This window comes from Muscardinus avellanarius (genome assembly GCF_963383645.1).
Source record: "Muscardinus avellanarius genome assembly, chromosome: X".
Classification (NCBI taxonomy): Eukaryota; Metazoa; Chordata; class Mammalia; order Rodentia; family Gliridae; genus Muscardinus; species Muscardinus avellanarius.
This window is the reverse complement of record NC_137792.1, coordinates 52052803-52073258: the sequence shown is the minus strand read 5'-3', so window position 1 is coordinate 52073258 and position 20456 is coordinate 52052803. Positions and strand designations below refer to the sequence as shown.

The 20456-nt window shown below is 44.9% G+C and overlaps 1 protein-coding gene across 1 annotated transcript in view; it reads left to right on the top strand.

Annotated features, from left to right (window-relative positions):
* ZNF185 (zinc finger protein 185 with LIM domain) overlaps nucleotides 1-20456 on the top strand; it is a gene marked incomplete at both ends in the record, with an annotated part of 51612 nt that overhangs the window by 30316 nt on the left and 840 nt on the right. The window contains 6 exons of the mRNA XM_080718912.1: nucleotides 7058-7139; nucleotides 7939-8225; nucleotides 11532-11642; nucleotides 12743-12823; nucleotides 15816-15869; nucleotides 18558-18660. Coding sequence (XP_080575038.1) covers nucleotides 7058-7139; nucleotides 7939-8225; nucleotides 11532-11642; nucleotides 12743-12823; nucleotides 15816-15869; nucleotides 18558-18660 — 718 coding nt within the window. The remainder of the gene's footprint in view (nucleotides 1-7057; nucleotides 7140-7938; nucleotides 8226-11531; nucleotides 11643-12742; nucleotides 12824-15815; nucleotides 15870-18557; nucleotides 18661-20456) is intronic.

The following is a 20456-nucleotide window of genomic DNA, read 5'->3' as shown; positions in this document are numbered from 1 at the left end:
GGAGGGAAGGTTGTCTCTCAGTCTGTGTTCACTACAGGTTGGCATCCCAGATAGGGTAAAGGCTACTTTTAGGTGTACTGTGGTGCTTTCAGAGAATGACAGTGATCATGAGTGATAGACTGTGAAAGAGGAAAAAAGTAAAAATAGAGCAATAGGGTGAAGTGGAGAGAGGAGTCAAAGTGGGAGGAGGCATTTATGAGCAGGCATGCAAAAGAGCGATGGGGGCAGTGATGACCATGTGTTGGTTAATGTCAGGGACAAAGTGACTGACTGGAGATGACTGTGTAGTGTGGGTGGGAATTTTTCAAGTCAAGGCTTTCCAGAAGGCATCTAGCCCACTTGCCTCAACTGCATTATTCCATCACCTATGGATGCACTAACAGATCATTAAATGTAGTGTTTCTGTTGCTCAGTGATTTATGGAAGCGCAAATGAAAGCCCTAGCCAATTCTGATCAAAGCAGATTGTTTCTTACACAAGACAGGAATGTTAGGGGAGAACTAAGACTCTCACTGCCCCAGGGGACAGGAGAGGGTGGAGTCAAGCAGGGAATCTTCTGTGGGGAGCAGAATGTGCCTGTAGCTCCTCTTGCAAGGATAAAGTAAAGATGCTTCTTCACCCTCCTGGTTCTGGGGCTTCTTATAACATATAGGTTCCATAATTAATTAGATTGGAGGGTATTTTTAGGGCCAGGCTGACTTTATAGATTACAGGTTTTCTTATTTAAGACTAGCCAAAGCAGGCCAGGTGTGGTGGCACATGCTTATAATCCCACTACTTGGGAAGCTGAGACAGGAGGATAGCAAGTTCAAGGCCAGCCTCAGCAACTTATTGAGGTTCTCAACAAGTTACCAAGACCTTGTTTTAAAAAATAAAAATGATGGGTGTAACTCAGAGATAGAATGCCCCTGGGTTCAATCCCTGATAACACACACACACACACACACACACACACACACACATATCCAATGCATCTTTAACTCCTTGACCTTAGGTCCTATAGGGACCCAGTACAAAGACTGAGTAAATGATTTTGGACTTCTGTCACATCACATGGCTTCCTACACTGCATAGTGTTCCATGTAGTTAGACGTCGTGTACAAATTGTACCCATAGACAAAGAATGAGATAATTGGTTCTAGTTTTTATTTTTGAGGGGTGGTTGAGGTGTCAGAAAAGGCTTTCTTTACAGATGGTGTGGGGTTGGAGTTGGGTTTAGAAGGCTGAGAAAATTTTTTTCCAGATCGAATGCTAAAGAAGGCATTCCAGGTAAAGGAAACTGCATGCTTATTGAAGATAGGTATATGGGAAGACATGGAGTTAGGGTGGCTTTAGGAAAGAGTGTTAATTGGTGATCTGACAGAAAGTAACAAGAGGGGGCTGGGCAGGCACTTGCTCCTAAACAGAGGAGTGCAAGCCACAGTCTGAGGACCCCAGAGGCTACTGATGTTTCTCATGCAAGAGAATGCCATGGCCAGCTGAATTGTAAGTGGATCAGGCCCAGGAGGTAACACAGCATGCCAAGGCAAGAGATCATTAGAAGGTTATTTGCTTAGGTCAAGAGAGAGGTGATAAGGAACAGTAAGAGAAATGTGGTAGCCAAGTTTCCCATATTATAGGGCTGAGTGACCAGGTAGATGTTGACAGGAACTAGTTTAGGATGAGGAAGTTGGAGGGGTTGCTCTACAGATATGATAAGGTCATTGGGCCATGCTGAATTTGGAGCACCTGTAGAGAATCTGGGTGGAAGTATCCAGTAGGATATTTAGTAAAGGAACAGGTCTGAAGTTGAGTGAAGATTCAGACCTAGGGCTAGAGAGTTGAGAGTTGTCATCTTACAGGTAGTAACGGAAAGGAATGAACGAGATTGTCTGGAGAATATCTTTGGAAGCCAGTGTGTATGAAACATGCATCTTCTGCTTCTCTCCACAACCTCCTGGAGCCATTTGTCCAGCCAGCTCGTGGCTTGATGGGAAATCCACATGGTTCAGGGATGCAGAGGGCGCCTTTCTTTGGCAATGCACATCCAGATCACCTGCTTCATCTGTAGACATTTATCTCCAGTTTCTGCTCTTCTGTCTCAAGAAGAAAAAAAGAAGGGTATTAATTGTCTCCTAAAACCATAATCAAGTATATAAATGAGAAGAGGTAAAAATAAGAGGTGAGCAAAGACAGGCCCAAATTCCATAAAATAACACTGGAAAGTTTGGGGGTAGAAAAGGAACTGCAAAGAGATACAAGAGGAAAAATTTCAGATAAATAGAAGAGCATAATCATGGAAAGCAAGCCATGCGGATCTAACTTACTGGCGTGCTGTGGACCCTGAAGGAGGCCCATCTGATTTGGTTGCCATAAGGGGAACAGGTTAGGAGAATGGAAAGGGATGTGGTTGGATTATGGTGGATTGAGGAGGGGCAGCTGGTGTGAGTGTGCAGCTCTCTAAAATGTTGGCTGTGAAGTGATGGATGTGGGAGGGGTGACTGGACAATCACAGCTACACAATGATAGAGGTGAAAACAACACACACACCACATAAGGAGCATTTGTTGTTCAATGATAAGTGAGAAAACGGGAGGAAGAAAGGTCACTGAGGTCATAATGGGATCTTAAAGCAGTGGATAAGAAGGAGAAGGCTCTGGGAAAGGAGTCAGCAGAAAAATGAGAGCACTTTGATTTTCTTCTAGGAACTAATAAGCCACACATTTCATAATTAAACCAGATTTACTTAGCAACTACTCTGGACCAATCCATGTACTGATCACTGGGGATACAGACAAATATGACTTGGTTCTGCCCTCAAGGAAGTCACAGCCTTTGACAGTGATGAGTACTGATTTGAAGTAGGCTGAGATTCAATGGGAGCATATCAGAAGGAGCAGTTGAGTCAGCCAGCCTTGTGGAATCAGGAAGGCTGCACAGAAGTGACAGGAGATCTTCCTGAAGATGTGGTTTGCTAGGCATTGAAGGAGGGGTGCAGGATAAAATGGAGTTCTCTTGTGCTAAAGTACCAGCAGGTAACAGTGTGGCATGCTGAGGGAGTACCCGCAGTTTGATATGGCTTCAGTTTATAATGAGAAAGGGTAAGGGAGTTGTTGGAAAGATAATGTAGAGAAATTGTTCACATAGCATGCCTGAGATGGCTATCCTTGGACAAGGACAAGTTAGCCCTTGGCTGAACTCTGGGAACTGTCAAGATAAACCGTTCTCTATGCTGGTATGGAACTTTTCCAAAATGAGAAGAGATAAGGCTGACTGTGACAAGATTGTTTGTAAATAATGTGGTTTATGTTGAACACCTGATAGCTTCTGGAAGCCTGGAATTTTTGTCTAGGCAGAGGGTGCCTGCATGACCAGCTCCTGATAAAATTCTTGGGCTTTGAGTCTCCAGTGAGCTTCCCGGGTCAACAACATTTTACGTGTGTTGTCATAACTCATTGCTGAGGGCATTCAGTGTGTTCTCTGTGACCCTCTGGGCGTGGACTCTGAAGGCTTGTGCCTTATTTCCCCTGGACTTGCCTCGTGTGCTTTTCCCTTTGCTGATTTTCTTTGTATCCTTTCAGTGTAATAAACCATAGGCATGAGTATATGTGCTGTGTCCTGCAAGTTCTCCTTAGGAATCACCAAACCCAGAAAGAGTCTTGGGGATCTCCAACACAGATGGGCAGGGTCATCCTTATGCTATGATGAGGACTTTAGAATTTTTAGAGGACATTGCAGAGCCAGGAAGGCTTGAATCCGGGGAGTGATGCAGTTAAATTTGTGTTTTGGAGTGTTCTCTGTGGCAGCAGCAAAAAGTGGACTGAAAAGTGGGCATAATAGAGGCAGGGAAAAGATAGTCTTCCATGAAAGAGATGATTCTTGCTCAGTAAAAAACTGGAAATAATATTTTAATAGGACCAGAGTGACTCTGAGTCACAGAACACCCTAAAATGTGAAATAAAAATAGAGATTTAGATAAGGAGAGTCATCATTAAAAATAATTGTTGCAGTAGGCATAGTGCTGCAACTTTAGGAATTTGCAACATCATTAAGTCAAAGACTTTTTTGACAGGAAGAGGTAAATAGACTTCTCTGTATGATACTGGGGATTTAACCCAGGGGCATTCTACCTCCAACCTACACCCCCAGCCCTATTTTTCATTCTTTATTTTTAAACAGGTTTCACTAAGTTGCTGAGAGCCTTGCCAAGTTGCTAAGGCTGGCCTTGAACCTAAAATCATCCTGTGTCAGCCTCCCAAGTACTGGAATTATAGGCATTCACCACTATGCCTGGCTAACAGCCAGACAAGCAAGAGGTAGCCTGATTGGCACATTTTTATGAGAAATGTGTTGTCACAAAATATGTCTGCCATATTTTGGGAGACAATTCTTGGGATAAGCTGATAACTGAAGCATGTTCTGCATGCTAATGCTTCTTTAAGGAGGGACAAGTCAAAGTTCAGGGACTCATAGAGAGAAAACAAGCCTATCTAATGTTTGGTTAAGGCAAAGGAGAGGGTAAGAAATAGACGGTTGTGAATACTTACTAACCCTCCAGGCAATCACCAACCAAGACTGGGTATCCAGACAAAGACACTTTAGAAACAAGGGAACCATAGTGGCATGCTTGCCTATATGTACTTCCATTGGGTAGCCTTATGGATTTCTGCCACCCTCCAAAATTCAGCATGTACCAAACCATCTTTCTCAGCACAACACACTCTCTCACTAAAAACAATCAAATAAAATTCCAGGGGTGGTGGTAAATACCTGTAACCCCAGTGCTTGGAAGACTAAGATAGGATGGTAAGTTTGAGGCTAGCCTTATCAAGACAGACCCTCAGCAGCTCAGTGAGACCTTGTTTAAAATTAAAATAGATCTGGGGGTTTAGTTTGGAGGTAGAATGTCTCTAGGTTTAACTTCCAATACTAATAGTAATAATAATAATGATAAGGACAAAAAAGCAAGTTGATGCATTAATTCTACATACACCATTGTGTTCCTTCTACTCCTCTTTCTCTCTCTCTCTCTTTCATACACACACACACACACACACACACACACACACACACACACAGCAACACCACTCTACAGAGTCTCAACCAAGGAAGTAGAAGATATGTTTGGTACATTTTAAGTGCCATGTTGCATGCCTATGGGACACGTAAAGAAGGACGTTAGCATTAGGCAGATGAAATAAACAGATGGGACTTAAGCCAGGTGTAGTGGTGCAAGCTTGTAATCCCAGTACTTGGGAGGCTGAGACAGGATGATTGAAAGTTTAGGGCCAGCCAGGCGTGGTGGAGCACGCTTATAATCCCCGCACTTGGGAGGCGGAGACAGGAGGATCATGCAGGTTCGGAGCCACCCTAGCTGGCTTAAGAGACCCTGTTTCCAAATAAAAATATAAAATAGGTATGGGAGTGTAGCCTGGAGGTAGAAGGGCTTCCAGGAACCCCAGTACCACCAAAAGAGAGAGAACCCCAGTACCACCAAGAGAGAGAGAGAGAGAGAGAGAGAGAGAGAGAGAAAGAGAAAGAAAGAAAAGAAAGTTCAGGGCCAGTCTCAGCAATTTAGCAAGGTCTTTAAGTTAGTGAGACCTGTTTCAAAAAAAAAAAAATAGCCGGGCATGGTGGCGCATACTTGTAATCCTGGTGCTTGGGAGGCGGAGACAGGAGGATCGCACAGGTTTGAAGCCAGCCACGCTGGCTTAAGAGAACCTGTTTCCAAATAAAAAGTATATAAAAATAGGTCTGGGAGTGTAGCCCGGAGGTATAAGGGTTTTGAGGAACCCCAGTACCATAAAAAAAAAAAAATAAACAGAGCTAGGAGTCTAGTTCAGAGGTAGAATGCCTCTGGGTTCAATCTCTAGTACCCAAACAAATGGGACTGGAACTTGAAGGTGTGGTGTGGATTGACAGTAAACATTTGGGAGTCCTCTATATGTCAGTGGTAACTGAAGCTACATAAATGGTTAATATTGTTTTGGGAGCACACATAAAGTAGAAGAAAAGACAGAGGTGAGAAACTGAGAGGAGCGCCCATATTAAAATGCTAGCCTGCAGAAGAGAAGCCTATCAAAGAGATCAGTGAGGAATAGCCAGGGAGGTGGTGCAACCAGTATGCTGCCCTAGGGGGAAAAAGAAGGAGTGTGGCCAATTGTACCAGTCAACTTGACTTAGCTGCAAGAATGTCTAGAGGTGTGTGATCCACAGAGTGATCCTCGTGATAAATAAGCCACCCTACCCCTGCCATCAGTTTGTGACAACCTTAGACAAACACAGCAATTGAGAGTATTTATAAACTTTGACAGTACTTTGGCATTGCCAGGATATTCAAGCCTGAGATGAGTAGATTCATCTGGTTGAAATTGTAGAGACAGCTCTGTGGTGAGTCAAATAATTCAGGTGCTGCACCTTAAGGCTGTCTGTCCGTCCCAGATAGGGGAATGGAGATTAGTTCAGCACATATAGTTAAATAGCTTTTGTGAAATGTCGGGACAGGAGTAAGTAGGTATAAATAGCTTTTTTTTTTTTTTTTTTGCAGTATTGGGGACTGAACCAGAGTCATTCTAGCACTGAGCTACACCCCCAGGCCTATTTTATTTTTTATTTGGAAACATGTCTTCATAAGTGGTTGAGAGTCTCGCTAAGTTGCGAGACTAACCTCACTCCTGCGATCCTCCTATGTCACCCTCCCAAGTACTGGGATTCTCTTTCTAGAGTTTGGCTGTCAGAAAGGGGTGAAGTGGGAAAGAAGCTGTGAGACATTGATTTGAATGGGGTGTTTAAATTTCAAGCCCCCATCCCAGCTTCCACCCCACCATTATCCCTACATTTAATGATGCCACAAGTGTAGATGCAAATTACGGGACGAAAAGGGCTCGTCCCGTTTTTCTGGTTCGTAATAACAGCTCTGACTATAATGCACGGGAGTTCCAACCGCGAAAGCAAAGCGGCAACAATCAGCGCGCGCCGTGGCGTGCGTGACGAAAGTCGTCCGCGACAAAAGTCGTCTGCGCCCAAGACAGCATGAGACTGTCGTGAGTGCGCCTGCGGACGCCGCCATTTCCTGCAGCCCGGAGCTCGGACCGCGATGCACGCCGGGAAACGCGACCTTCGACGAAGCGAAATGGCTGCCCAAAGCAAGATCAGCTTTAGTGAGATTTCTCCTAAGGCTTTGCCCACGCTGGCCAAGAGGTGGCGCGCGAAGATCACAAATGGGGCCCTTCTCTCCTCTGGGCTCCACCCTGGAAACAGGATTCTCATGGCCCTTCCCCCTCTTTGTGAAGTCTAACAGCTGGTTTGAGAATCTAGTGAACTAACGCTTCGGGCTGGCCCCTGCTCTCGCCCTCACTGAGCCCGCCAAGAGAGCCTGGGGGAGAAACTTCTGGCTAGGTTGCCTGGCCTAAGCTGCGCGGGCCTGGCCAGGTGCGCAGGTATTCCTAAACACCACGCCCTAGGGATAATCCTGGATGATTAGGTCTTTTTTCCCCCCTCAGTACTGAGGATGGAACCCAGGGGCATTCTACCTCCGAGCTACACACCCAGCCCCATTTTTTAATTCTTTATTTTGAAACAAGGTCTCACTAAGTTGCCGAGGGTCTCACTAAGTAGTTGAGGCTGGCCGCTAACCACAGTCCTCCTGTCCCAGCCTCTTAAATGCTTGGATTACAAGTATGAACCACCACGCCCGGCTGATTAGGTCTTTATGGAGGGGGTATATAGGTTGATGGTGGGGAAGGCTTACAGAAAGAAAGGCTGGCAGTGGGAAGAGAGCGACAGGGGTGCCAGTGTGCTTCCAGGAGGAGAATACCGTCTTTTAGTATATCATTAATGCCAAGTGTGCTTGGCCATTTTCAGTGAGAAGGGAGCCGTGATACTGAGGTTTACTGGAGGAGACTGCCTGCTTCCTGAGGGTAGGGGCCTGGCTCCTCTCTATATCCCCTCCTCCCGCAGGACATGAACCATTCCAAAATGGAGAGAGATGACAGCACTGTGCAAATGGTGAGCAAGGGCACTCCCTTCATAGGATGTTCATTCTTCCTCAGTGTCTCAGCTGCTTATGAGAAGAATGTGGCCACAAAGGCCTGTGAGACCTGGCAGGAAAGACCTGGAGCCCTGGGAGGTGGCCAGGGAGATCCAGCTGCACCTACTCAGCAACCTACAGATCTTGTCACCCCAGAGCAGGAGAGCAGCCCCAGTGGACCTGAGCAGCTCATTGAACTGGAGAGTTATGCCAACAGGTAAGGCCTGAACTACACTGGACTTCTGCTGGCTGGAGCTGGTGATTTTGTTGGGGGCTGCAAACCAGAACAAAGCTTGTTAACTTCCACAGACATGAGTGGCTAGGAGCCAGAGGGAAGCAATCCAGAAACAAATATGCCAGGGTAGGTCTTCATAGGTTTCAACTTGAAACCATAGCCGCCAATCTGTTAGACCAAGCAAGCCCAGCACAGAAAACTATGTTGTGCAGCAGTCAGTGAGAGCCTGTAAACCTGCCTCGGGGTAGGGATATGAGGTACTTTTTCCATTTATGGAGTTGGAAGATCTCAGGGACATGTGACCTGCTGTGGGTTGGATTCATTGCCAGAAGTAAAGACTACCTACCAGTTGGATAAGTTCTTCCACTGCCAACACCACCACCAGAACTCACCTCCACAGTGGTGACCTAGGGTTGTATGGTGGTTGTAGGAGGCCAGCAGCAGTAGCTTGAGGAACAAGAATTTTTGGAGAAAGGCCATGGACCAAGGAGGAGCAGGACATTAGGAATCAGACAGTGCCAGCCCCTTGGTGTGCTTTCCTGTGAACTGCTCAGGTCTCCCAAAGTGGTAGTTTTCTGGATCCTGGCCTGTATACATCAAATTATGATATTTGTAGTTTGAAAACCTAAGTAGCTTATAGAATATCTTGACATATTGGAAAATAACTCTGAATTTTAAAAATACATTTTTGTAAAAAAAATCTAGTGTAAGACTGCCCACCATCCTGTCTTATTTATAAAATATTGAAATCATTGAATTACATACAGTTTAGTCTCTGGAAGCACTTCACAGCTAAGTGAGCAGGACAGAGAGAGCAGGAGAGAATGTCATGATTTGATGGCATTCTCCCCATTGCTGCCAGGTAAACTTTATCTCCATCTTGCCAGGCGTGGTAGCACACGCTTGTAATCCCTGCACTTGGGAGGTGGAGACAGGAGGATCGCGCAGGTTTGAAGCCAGCCGTGCTGGCTTAAGAGACCCTGTTTTCAAATAAAACATATAAAATAGGTCTGGGAGTATCTTCCAGGAACACTAGTATAAAAAAAAAAACATTTTATCTCCATCTCTGTGATGGAATTTTCTGGCACCCACATTCAACTGTGGTTCCTATGAATCCATCATTGGCTCATGTACCAGGAAGACATGTAATAGAGGCTTTTGATTCTAGGTAGAACTTGCCTTATTCTCAAGATCCCCTAGTTTTCTTTTTTTTCTTTTTTCTTTTCTTTTCTTTTTTTTTTTTTTGTTTTGGCTACTTGCCTACTCCCTTACCTGATTTATATCCATTGCCTTGGTCTGACCTCTGGTCCCTCTATGTCCAGGTAGTTGCCCAGCAGGGATTAGAACCTGGACAGTCGGAGCTCAGAGCCTGCACGGGTAATCAATATGCCTTTGTGTTTGTGATAAGTCCAGAAAAGAAAAATCATGTACTATGACAGGGAGTGCCCCAGGAAAACCATGCTATAGCCAGGATGGCCAGAAAATGTTTTTCTGTTGAGGAAAAAATTCAGCTGAGACCTAAAATACCTGGAGGATCCTACTTTGCAAAAAGACTAGGAGGAAAAGAAGAGGGAGGAGAGAATCTGAAAGATGGGCCATGTGGCTGGAGGGTAGGAACTGAGGTGAGCAGGGAGCGGTGGGTTTTGTAGAGTCTTATAGACTAAGGGGAAAAGACTGTTAGAAGGGATATAGGGTGTTTGCCTAGGACATATGGGGAGCACTAGAGGGCTCCTGTTGCTAAAATTGTCATCCTAGGGAGGCCCTGTTGGATTTTTTACCTTGTCTTTTCATTTCTGGTGTCCCCTTACCTGTTCTGTGGGACATGGATCATAACATGCCAGATACTTGGTAAGTATTCAATATGCAGAGCATCTTTCTCCCATGTTCTTGTAATCAATTCCCCTTTCTTTGTTTCTGCATTTTATCCCCTGTGTGTCTTCCCAGGTCCCCTTAGGGCCTCCAGTCCATCTCTTTCAGTATCTATGGTACATCCTCACATCATACGGCAATATCAGAATAGACACAGGATGATTGAATGCCTGTAGTGGGAGGGCAGACCCCAGGTGATAACTGTCACAAGAGATGATAGAGCTTTGCATGTCCTGGAAACTGCAGGCCAGTTGGTGTGGCTGGAGCTTCAGTTGCATGTGATGTAGTTTTGAGACTCTGAGGCAGGAGAGCTTGGCCAGGTGTTAGGTCATGATTGTTCTCCCCCTCCCCACTCAAAATAATTGAGGTTTTGGCACTGGATTCTCTGGTAAGGGAGAAGCACCCCAGAATAACCATATCCATAGTGCAGTGTGAGTGGCAGCAAGTCGCAGAGACCCAAATCAGCCCAAGGTCACTGTGGGGTAAGAAGATGTGTGCCTGACAAAATGCTTTGAGTTGCAGCAGGCAGCTGTGCTGAATTTGGGTGTGGGGCTTGTGGCCTGGTAGCAGCAGGGTAAATACAAGGCCTTGGCCAGAGAAAGGTCCTGGAGGTCACATTCTAGGACCAAGGGCATGTGTTGTAGCTAGTGTAGAGATGCCAAAAGACATTTTATCTATCAGTTTTCTACCTTGGCTGATGTCTGGTGCTCCAAGAATGAGGTGCTCTGACGTTTTTCTTCCTTGACACCTGAACTCACTTGCCAAAGGATGGGGCAGGGGAGGTTATTGGAGAATGACTGTCCATCCAGTTAGGAAGTGAGTTGGACTTTGTCTTCCCCTTCTACTCCATCCTGTCACATCCCTAGTAGCCTCAAACTGGGTTCTCAGTTCCATGCTGCACACTCCAGCCTGCTGGTCTGGCGTTGGTAGAGAACTCTCTGGTCCCACTTCAATGCATACACTTCGCTCAATATCCTCCCTGCAATGTATCCCTTCCTGTAGGCTAAGAGGTAACCCGCAGTACAGGTGAGGCAGCAGGCATGTGAGAGAGTCAAATACAGACTTGGCTTTCACTGGCCAAGTGAGTGACAGAGGCCAGGTCTCTTGGTTGCAGTCAGGAATTGAGAGTGAGTATTGGGAGATCAGTCTTGCCATTGGCTCACAGTGTATCCTGGGCCCTGTCTCTACCCGCCTTGCCTAGGTTTTCTCATCAGTAATGTGTGAAGTTCTGTGTATTGATTTCTAAGGAGCCTTCAAAAGCAGATGGTGCATGATTTGTTTTAAAAATACAGCATTCTTTAAAACCCCTAGAGGTGGCACTTTTGAGATTAGACCAGAAAATACCTGTTTGGTCCAATGGCCTAAGAAGATGTCAGGTCTCTGTATTAACATGTTGGCCCCTTCCTCTATTTATTTCAGAGTGAGAAGTCCCTCAAGCTGCATGGTCACTGTTACTGTCACGGCCACATCTGAGCAACCTCACATTTATATTCCAGCCCCACCAAGTGAATTGGAATCTGGCTCAACCACGTAAGAAGGGATGCCTAGCAATCTGGGAGGTGTTCTCTGAGCACAGGGGGTTACTTATTTCCTCTTTGTAGCTAAAAGACTCAGATTTCTTTCCCTCTTATTCCTCCCCCAACTCCCAGCAGCCCATTAGCTAAGGAGCCACATAGTGCAGTCTTAGACTCCCAGTATGAACTCTTACTTGAGTACCTGGACATGGTTCCATCATACCCACACCCTCTTCTCCTTATCCAAACAAGAAGCTGAAATAGCACTTCCCAGAATCATTTCATCCATAGGACCTTACTAACATCCCTGCGGAACATGCCTGGGAAGGCCAGTGAAAGCCAAGTCTATATTTGACTCTCTCACATGCCTGCTGCCTCACCTGTACTGCGGGTTACCTCTTAGCCTACAGGAAGGGATGACATTGCAGGGAGGCTATTGAGTGAAGTGTATGCATTGAAGTGGGACCAGAGAGTTCTCTGCCAATGCCAGACCAGCAGGCTGGAGTGTGCAGCATGGAACTGAGAACCCAGTTTGAGGCTATGCTGAGCTAGCATGAATCAAACCTTATTTCCAGTGCTACCAGCAGCCTTCCAGGATTAGGCCTCTGGAACTCCAGGAGTGAAATGGAAAAGGCTAGATTTGACATGGAGATTTTGCAGTAGCTGAGTGACCCTAGAGAAGACACCAAATGGAAAGAACTGGCAGTCTGTAAATAAGGCTTCAAGGATGTCCTGGTTGTGGTTAGAGGGGAAAGAATATGAAGCCACAGAGGAGGGATGGAAAGCCTGTTGGACTGAAGAGCAGAAGTCTGGGGAGAGGATGGAGCCTAAGGGAGGGTATGTCACTGTTGATTGCAGGGAGTCTCTTTCTATAGCTCTCAGTCCAAGCACAAGCTGAACCCAACAGATGAAATTTTAGCCCCAAACCACATTGGTATCAGCATCCCAGCAGCTCCATCTGCTGCTGTCCTTGCTGTCTGGTGTGTAGAGGCCTTCCTTTGAGCTTCTTCACTTCCTTCCAACCAGACTGGGCAGACTGATCCCTCCTTTAGGCCAGGCCCAGTCCCTGGAATCTTCCTGTATACTTCTTTCTGTTCTGCTATGCTCCTTTTGCAGCAAAGGGATTGTCTTCGTGAAGGAGTACATGAATGCTACTGAAGTGTCTTCTGGGAAGTCATCATCTTCATGCCATGGCAGGTAAGAGCAAGTCTCAGATCCTTCTTTACGGTGGCCTTCTTCTGCCAGGCAGTGCTGTCTTCATTTCTGCATCCCCAGGACCTCATCCAGGGCATGGTACACAGTAGTGTCTAAGTAATCACTTCTTGAATGGATGAGTGGTATGATTACCCACTGGTGTGGTTTAATCACTCTCAGATGTTGTGTCTAACTGGGTACCTTTGAGCTCTCCCTTTGTTAATTCATCCTGCACCCCATTTGCAGTGCCATCCCTTTCTGCCTGTCTTTGTTGCTTTCTTTTCTGAAGTTCTGAGTACATCACTTTTTACAGAGTTGGCGAGGGTCCTTAGGGACCATTTTTGTTAATTTCATCCTGTTTCATATCACAGGGCTTTCCTCTCAATCACCACGCTGTTTCATGCCAGGATGCTTTCTTTGAACACACATGTAACTAGAGTTCCTGATATATGTATACCTTTTCATTGATCATCTTTCCATATACTTGTTTTCTAATGTCATGTTTTAAAGGGTACTTCCAAATGGGCATGGTGGCTCATGCTTGTAATCCCAGCATTTGGGAGGCTGAGACAGGAGGACTGCAGTTCGCGGACAGCCTCAGCTACTTAGTGAGGCCTTTTGCAACCTAGTGAGACCCAGTTTTAAAATAAAGAATAAAAAATAGGGCAGGGGGTGTAGCTCAGAGGTCAAGTGCCCCTGGGTTCCATTTCCAGACCCGCAATAAATAAATGAATAAATAAATAAATAAAGGTACCTCCATGCCATCTCAGTATTCTAACACTCACCCACACTGAGACAGGATCCCTCGGGGAATTTGTGTGTGTGTGTGTGTGTGTGTGTGTGTGTGTGTGTGTGTGTGTGAGAGAGAGAGAGAGAGAGAGAGAGACAGAGAGAGAGAGACAGAGACAGAGACAGAGAGAGACAGAGAATATCTCACTGCAGAAGTGAGGATTTTCATAATCAGAGAGGTATACCCTGACCTTATTTCAGTACTGGGCCTCTGTGACTTCCAGACTGGCTTTCCCTGGGGCTGAGGGATGATGTTCATGCGCATGAGGGTGAAGTTCAAGCCCAAGCTCAACCACCACTGGTGGGATCATTTTGGGCAAGATGCACAACATTTTTGAGCCTCAATTTATTCATCTGTAATCCTTTTGGGTGGTTTCTTTCAGCAGCTTTGTTGAGTTTTAATGCACTCTTTTAAAGTGTATAGTCCAGGCTGAGTTTAGAGACCATCACCTGTAATCCCAGTATTTGGGAGGCTGAGACAAGAGGATTACAGTTTCTAAGCCAGCCTCAACCACTTAGGGAGGCTTTTAGCAACCCAGTAAGACCTTGTTTCCAAATAAAATATAAAACAGGGCTGTAGGTGTAGCTCAGAGGTAGAATGCCCCTGAGTTCAAACTCCAGCAAAACACACACACACACACACACACACACACACACACACACACCACGTGTATAGTCCAGTGGGTTTTGGTTATGTTCTCAGAAGTATGTGACCATCACCACTATCCGGTTTCAGAATATTTTCATCACCACAGGGAGAAACCACAGACCCATTAGCAGCCCTCCTCCCACACACCCCCATCCGTTGACACCCATTCATCTTGTGTTCTGGTATCTACAACCTTGTTAAGGGAGGTTTCAAGATTAGAAATGTGTATAAACCCCCCAGCATAATCATAGGACCTGTCTTTGCCATTTGGTATTTGCCTGAGAGTTATTTAACTGAACTATTTCCATCTCCTGTTTTTTTTTCTCTCAGTCCTACCAGTCTTAAATTTAATTCTTGGATTCTGACAACTAAATCTACTTTCAATTTAACATTTAGTTAAAATGTTATTTCTTACCTGGGCATGGTGGCACATACTTATAACCACAGTACTTGGAAGGCTGAGACAAAAGGATTGTAGGTTTATGGCCAGCCCCAGCAACTTAGTGAGATTCTATTTAAAAATAAAATAATAAAATAGGGCTGGGATGTAGCTTGGAGGTAAAATGTCCCTGGGTTCTGAAATCTCTAGTACCACACACACCAAAAAAATGTTATGTCTTAAAAAACCTATAAACTATAAAGCTGAGACATAAGTTTAATGCTGAGGAAAATCAGGGCTTGGACTGAAAACCTAGCTTACCTCTTATTCCAAGCATGACCTTAGGCAGGTTGCCTATTCTCTGAACAGAATTTTCCTAATTGCTTCATAGGGCTACCACATGGCTCCTAGGGGAATGTCAGCTTTATTAACAGGTATCATGTGGCTTGCAGCTAGTTGTTTCTCCCTGGCAAAATACACACACACTCACACACACACACACACACACACACACACACACACACTTGTACAGTACTATAAATTAGACCTATTAGTGTTCTACAACTGAGCTACATCCCCAGCCTTTTTTATTTTTTATTATGAAGCAGGGTCTCATGAAGTGGCAAGGCTGGCCTTGAGCCTGTGGTCCTTCTGTCTTTGTCTCCGTAGTACTAGGATTACAGGTGTGTGCCATAATTCCCAGGCCAGCAATATTTTAAACTATCAGTTTTTATTATAAAATACAATATTATTGAAAACAAAGATACAAAAATGAAAAGAACCTTACCTCTAATCCTATCCTATATTCTAGGCCCAGGTATCACATCAAATGTTTCCCTCATTTTTCCCATTTCTAGTGTCAGGTTTATGCTGTGAGTGGGCTCCTGGTGACTGTCACATTTTAACCCAGGCACATAGATAAATAGGAAAGCTAACATTGTCTCTCTTTCACAACTAGGGATCTTCTTTGTGCCCTATGAAAAAAACCTTCTCCAAGAGAATTACACCTCCTTGGCATCAGCTCCTATGCTACCAAATGACATTTAGGATAACAGATGAAGTCCATCAATGTTAGGTTCTGGCCACAAGGGTAATTTCAGAAAAGTGTCCCCTCTGCATTATTGTGATAGTGATCTGGCTCTTGTCTTTGTCTTCTCTTCCCCCATCATACTCTGCAGTGTCAGCAACATGGAAGACTTGTTTGACACAGAGAAGAAACCTCCCTCTGACAGGTATGTCTGCTTTGGTAACAGGAGCTTACCATTCTACAGAGGAGAGACAACTAAGAAAGGCCTCCACACCAAATCTGGTTGCTTGCCTGCTGCTTTGTCATCTGGTGCAGGACAATGCATAGCATGGTGCCTCCCTTATTGGACATCACACTTGTGAAAACTAAAGCCTTTAAAACCAACTAAGATAAAAAAAAATGCAAAAGATTACCAAGACGTGGTGATGTATGAAAGCTCAAGGGCTCATGTCAGCTGGAGAAGCTCCTTAGATTAGAACTTAATTGGCTACTTAACTAACTTGCATATCTGACCAATTTTCTTTTGTTTTGTCAAATGAAAAAAGTGGCAGGTAGAAAAATGGGGATAAAAGGCCAGCATCACAAAGACAGAAAAGAGGCACCGAACTAAGAATGCACAGTGGTGTAGAACCATTGAATTGAATGAAGGGGCATAGGGTACCTCATGTAGCATTTTTAAAAGCCATCATTGTCACAGGTTTTTTTTTTTAATTTTTTTATCGGTGCACTGTAGTCATACATCTTAATGGAGTACAAGATGGTGGAGACATACATGTACACATCACCCAGTTAGCCCTTATCCAATTCCTACCCCATTCCCTCTCCCTCTTTCCTTCTCATGTTTGGCGCGGTGATTTACATTGATATGTTTGTCAAAGTACATCATGTGCATTAGAGCATTTCCCTCTTCCCCCCTCCCATCCCCTCAGTTAGATCACCTTATTTGCTCATCTACAGAATCTCCTTCTTCATTTAGATTTCCTCCTATGAACAAAACTGGTTAACCATATGCAGAAAAGCAGGTTGGTTTTAATGACACATAAGTCCTATTTAAAATTATTGGAATAGAGTGGAAAAGAGTATTTGAGATTGAATCCACTTAAGTTATAGTGAAAGAAAGAGGCAGAATAAACAACATGCCCTTAGGTTACACAGGGAGTTGGTGGCAGACCCAGGAGTAAATCCTAGGACCTGACTACTCCCAGGTTAGGGCTATTATGCTCTGCCACCTGCCTTCTTATCAACTGAGAGATCTGAATTCCTGTGGATGACATTAGAGACCATGACTAGATTGGAGAGAAAAAGGAAGGAAGGAAGAGAATTAAGATGAGAGGATCCTACCAGGCCCCCAAGAACAAATAGGAACAGGAGCAGGTGAATGGATGGAGACATGGAAGCCTGCTCCATTATCGCTGGGCTGAAGAAGCAGCCAGATACCTGGATCCTGGGCAACCACAGATCACTTAGTAAATCACATCACCAGAGAAGGGTAGTATGCTAGTCCATTATATGTTGATATAACAAAATTACCTGCAGCTGGGTACTTTATTAAAGAGGTTGGTTTAGATCACAGTTCTGGAGGTTCAGGGAATGGCATTAACATAGGAATGGCTGAGGTCAGAGACCTCATGGCAGTTGGTATCACAAAGGTAGGAGTACATGTAACAATTCCAAGTAGCTTGTGCAGAAAAGGGACTCAGAGGAAGTGCCACTCCCTTAATAAACCATTTTCATGGGAATTCATCGGTTCTACAGAACGACATTAATCTCTTGAGGGCAGTGCCCCATTGACCTCATCACCTCCCACTAGGCCCTAACACTACAGGCCCCACTACCTGTCACCTTGCCACCCTGAGAACCAAGCTCCTATCACATGAACCTTTAGGGGACCAAACTATAGGAGGCAAATTGGTCAGAAACCTGACTTAACTGGCTCCACAGGAGCCAATTAAATGAGGCATCCATTTCCAGTAGTATGGAGCATCAGACATCCTGGAGATCCCCCTCCTTACTGCACAACTTCTAAATCCAGAATCAATTGCCGGGCGTGGTGGTGCACGCTTGTAATCCCCATGCTTGGGAGGTGGAGACAGGAGGATCACACAGGTTCAAAGCCAGCCGCGCTGGCTTAAGAGACTCTGTTTCCAAATAAAACAAAAAGTATAAAAATAGGTACTGGGAGTATAGCCCAGAGGTAGAAGGGTTTCCAGGAACCCCAGTACCACCAAAAAGAAAAAGAAAAAAAAATCCAGAATCAAACATTACTGATTAATTACTGTGCTCAGAGGAAAGAGCAAGATTCTCCAGGGACAATCCCAGTCCCTTGCACACTTGCAAAAGAAACACTGAGGGGTAAAGGGAGGAACAGGGCTGCACTTCGGGCAGAAGTCTGTAGCAACACTGCTGTCTAGAGGGCAATCTCTGAGCCAAAGTCAGGCTACTGTCAGAAGCAGGACTATATCTCTGGAAGCAAGGACCCACAATTTCAGTCTGTGGGATCAGAGAAAACAGACACTTTGGACAGATCCTGACTATGGAGGAAGAACAGAAGTGACTCTCAAGAACAAAGTAGAGATCCTGAAGGAGGGGTATAAGTAGCCCAAAAGTTAGTATCTAAAACTTTAGCATGAGTTTCAAACAAACTCTATAGGTCGACTAGGATATTGTGGGCCCAAGATTATTGGGACTGTGAGGCAGGGCTCAGTGGCCCCAGGCATGAAGAGGAGCACCATCAAAATTGTTTTTGAGGAAACAGAACAGTATAGTTCAGGGCTCTGCTTCCAGAAAAAGACAGCAGGCTGGGAATCCTGACAGCAGATGTAGAGGACCTGGCTGTATCACATCAGGAGCCTGTAGCCAGCTTGACCATGGGTTCTCATTTTTCATCTCACAGAAAAACTGGAGGGCTCTGTACTTACTGCACCCGTGAGATCCGAGACTGTCCGAAGATTACCCTAGAACATCTTGGTATCTGCTGCCATGAATATTGCTTTAAGGTAGGAAAGAGCAGTGCTCCTGCTGAGAACATCCTGCAGAGCACTGAAGTCACATGGCTTCAGAGAAGGAGGCTTGATCCCAATGCACAGCTGTGTGCAGTATCAGGTTTTTACAGGACAGGGAGCTGAGTGAGTACTAAAGTGGAGTGGAGTGAAGGGGGGTTGGCGATTCCTTGTACTTCGTACCATAGGAGAGTCTTCTTGGGCTAGGTCCTGTGGCACACGCCTATAATCCCAGTACTTGAGAGGCTGAAACAGGAGGATCGCATGTTTGAGGCCAGGTTCAGTAATGTAGCAAGACCATGTTTCAAAATTTTAAAAAAGGGCTGAAGGTGTATCTCTGAGGTAGAATGCCCCTGGGACTCATCGTTGTACCCTCCCCCAAAAGCAGTCTTCTTGGGAAAGACTGTTCCCAACAGAAGGCCAATCAGTGCAAAGGTCCTGGGACAGAAGCATAGAGTTGAGTGCTGGGCTTTTTTCAGGGTGCTGAACATGAACAAAGGCAGCTGCCACCTGGCTGATTATAAAACTCTACCCATGCATATAGAAAGCCAGAGGCTGATGGGAGTGGGGAGAAGTCCAGCTGGGCAGGGATTTTAAACTGGCCTGGTTGGGTGGAAGTTAGAGTTATGGCATAAAATTGGGGCCTTATAGGCTTGGAGGATTCTTGGAGGGTTAGAAAGCATTAGCTTTGTTATAGAGCTGCTCATCACCAATTATCTCAATCCCATGAGAGTGGGTGGTATCCTAGCTGCATTCTGCTATCCCCAGGAAAAGCCACCATATTGCTCAGATCGTTTGTATAAACTTTCTTCAGTAACCTTAATCATAGGCCTTTCTTACTTTACCCTTGGAAATACCAGTTTCTGTTGTTGCTTTTAAGAATCAATGTTACTGGCAGCCAAACCAGGGATCCTGCTTGTATCCCAACTGACTGAATTTGGCTGCTCACACAATAGGCAAACAATGGAAAAAGTAAAGGGCATTTTTGTGCTGTTTGATCAAACTGGGGAGAAGCAATTATTGCTTCTCTGCTGGTCTTACAGAAATAGTTACAGTTTATAAAAACAAAAGCCAGATGATATGCATATTTAGATTTAACTAGGCTGGCTATACAGAAGGTATGTCAGTCTCAGCTAGACCAGGGAATAGTTTTCCAGTTCATTCTCAGCATGAGAAAATTGGAGATGCAACATCATAGCAGGCCTTCAGGATCCCCATTCTCCACAGCATAAAGCACTTGTGTGTATGCATGTGTGTGTGTGAAAGAGAGACAGAGACAGAAAGAGAAAGAGACAGAGAAAGAGAAAGAGACATACATACATACATATAGGTGATGGAACCCAGATAGAGGAGGCATTCTACCTCCAAGCCACAACCCCAGCCCTTTTTATTTTTTTTAATTTTGAAACAGAGCCTCACTAAGTTACTGAGTTGTTGAGATTGGTCTTAAAACCTGCAGTATTCCTGTCTTAGTCTCCTAAGTACTGGGATTACAGGCATCTGCCACCATGCCCAGCTGCATGAAGAACTTTCAAAACACACATTGCATGTTTTATTTTTCTGAGTGACCAGAACTTATCCCATGAATAGAAAGGCACTGTCAGTTGACTAAGTTGGGGTTCAAGTCCTGGCTCACTAAAACTAAAATTAAAGGAACATAATACATGTGTCAGAAGGCTAATTAATTTACAGCAAGAAATAAAGTTGCCAGAAGAAAGGCGTTAAAAAGTAGAAATAGCCAGCCATTTTGCCATCAGAAGGGTGCTTGGTAAGAATGAACCTAGATAATTGTA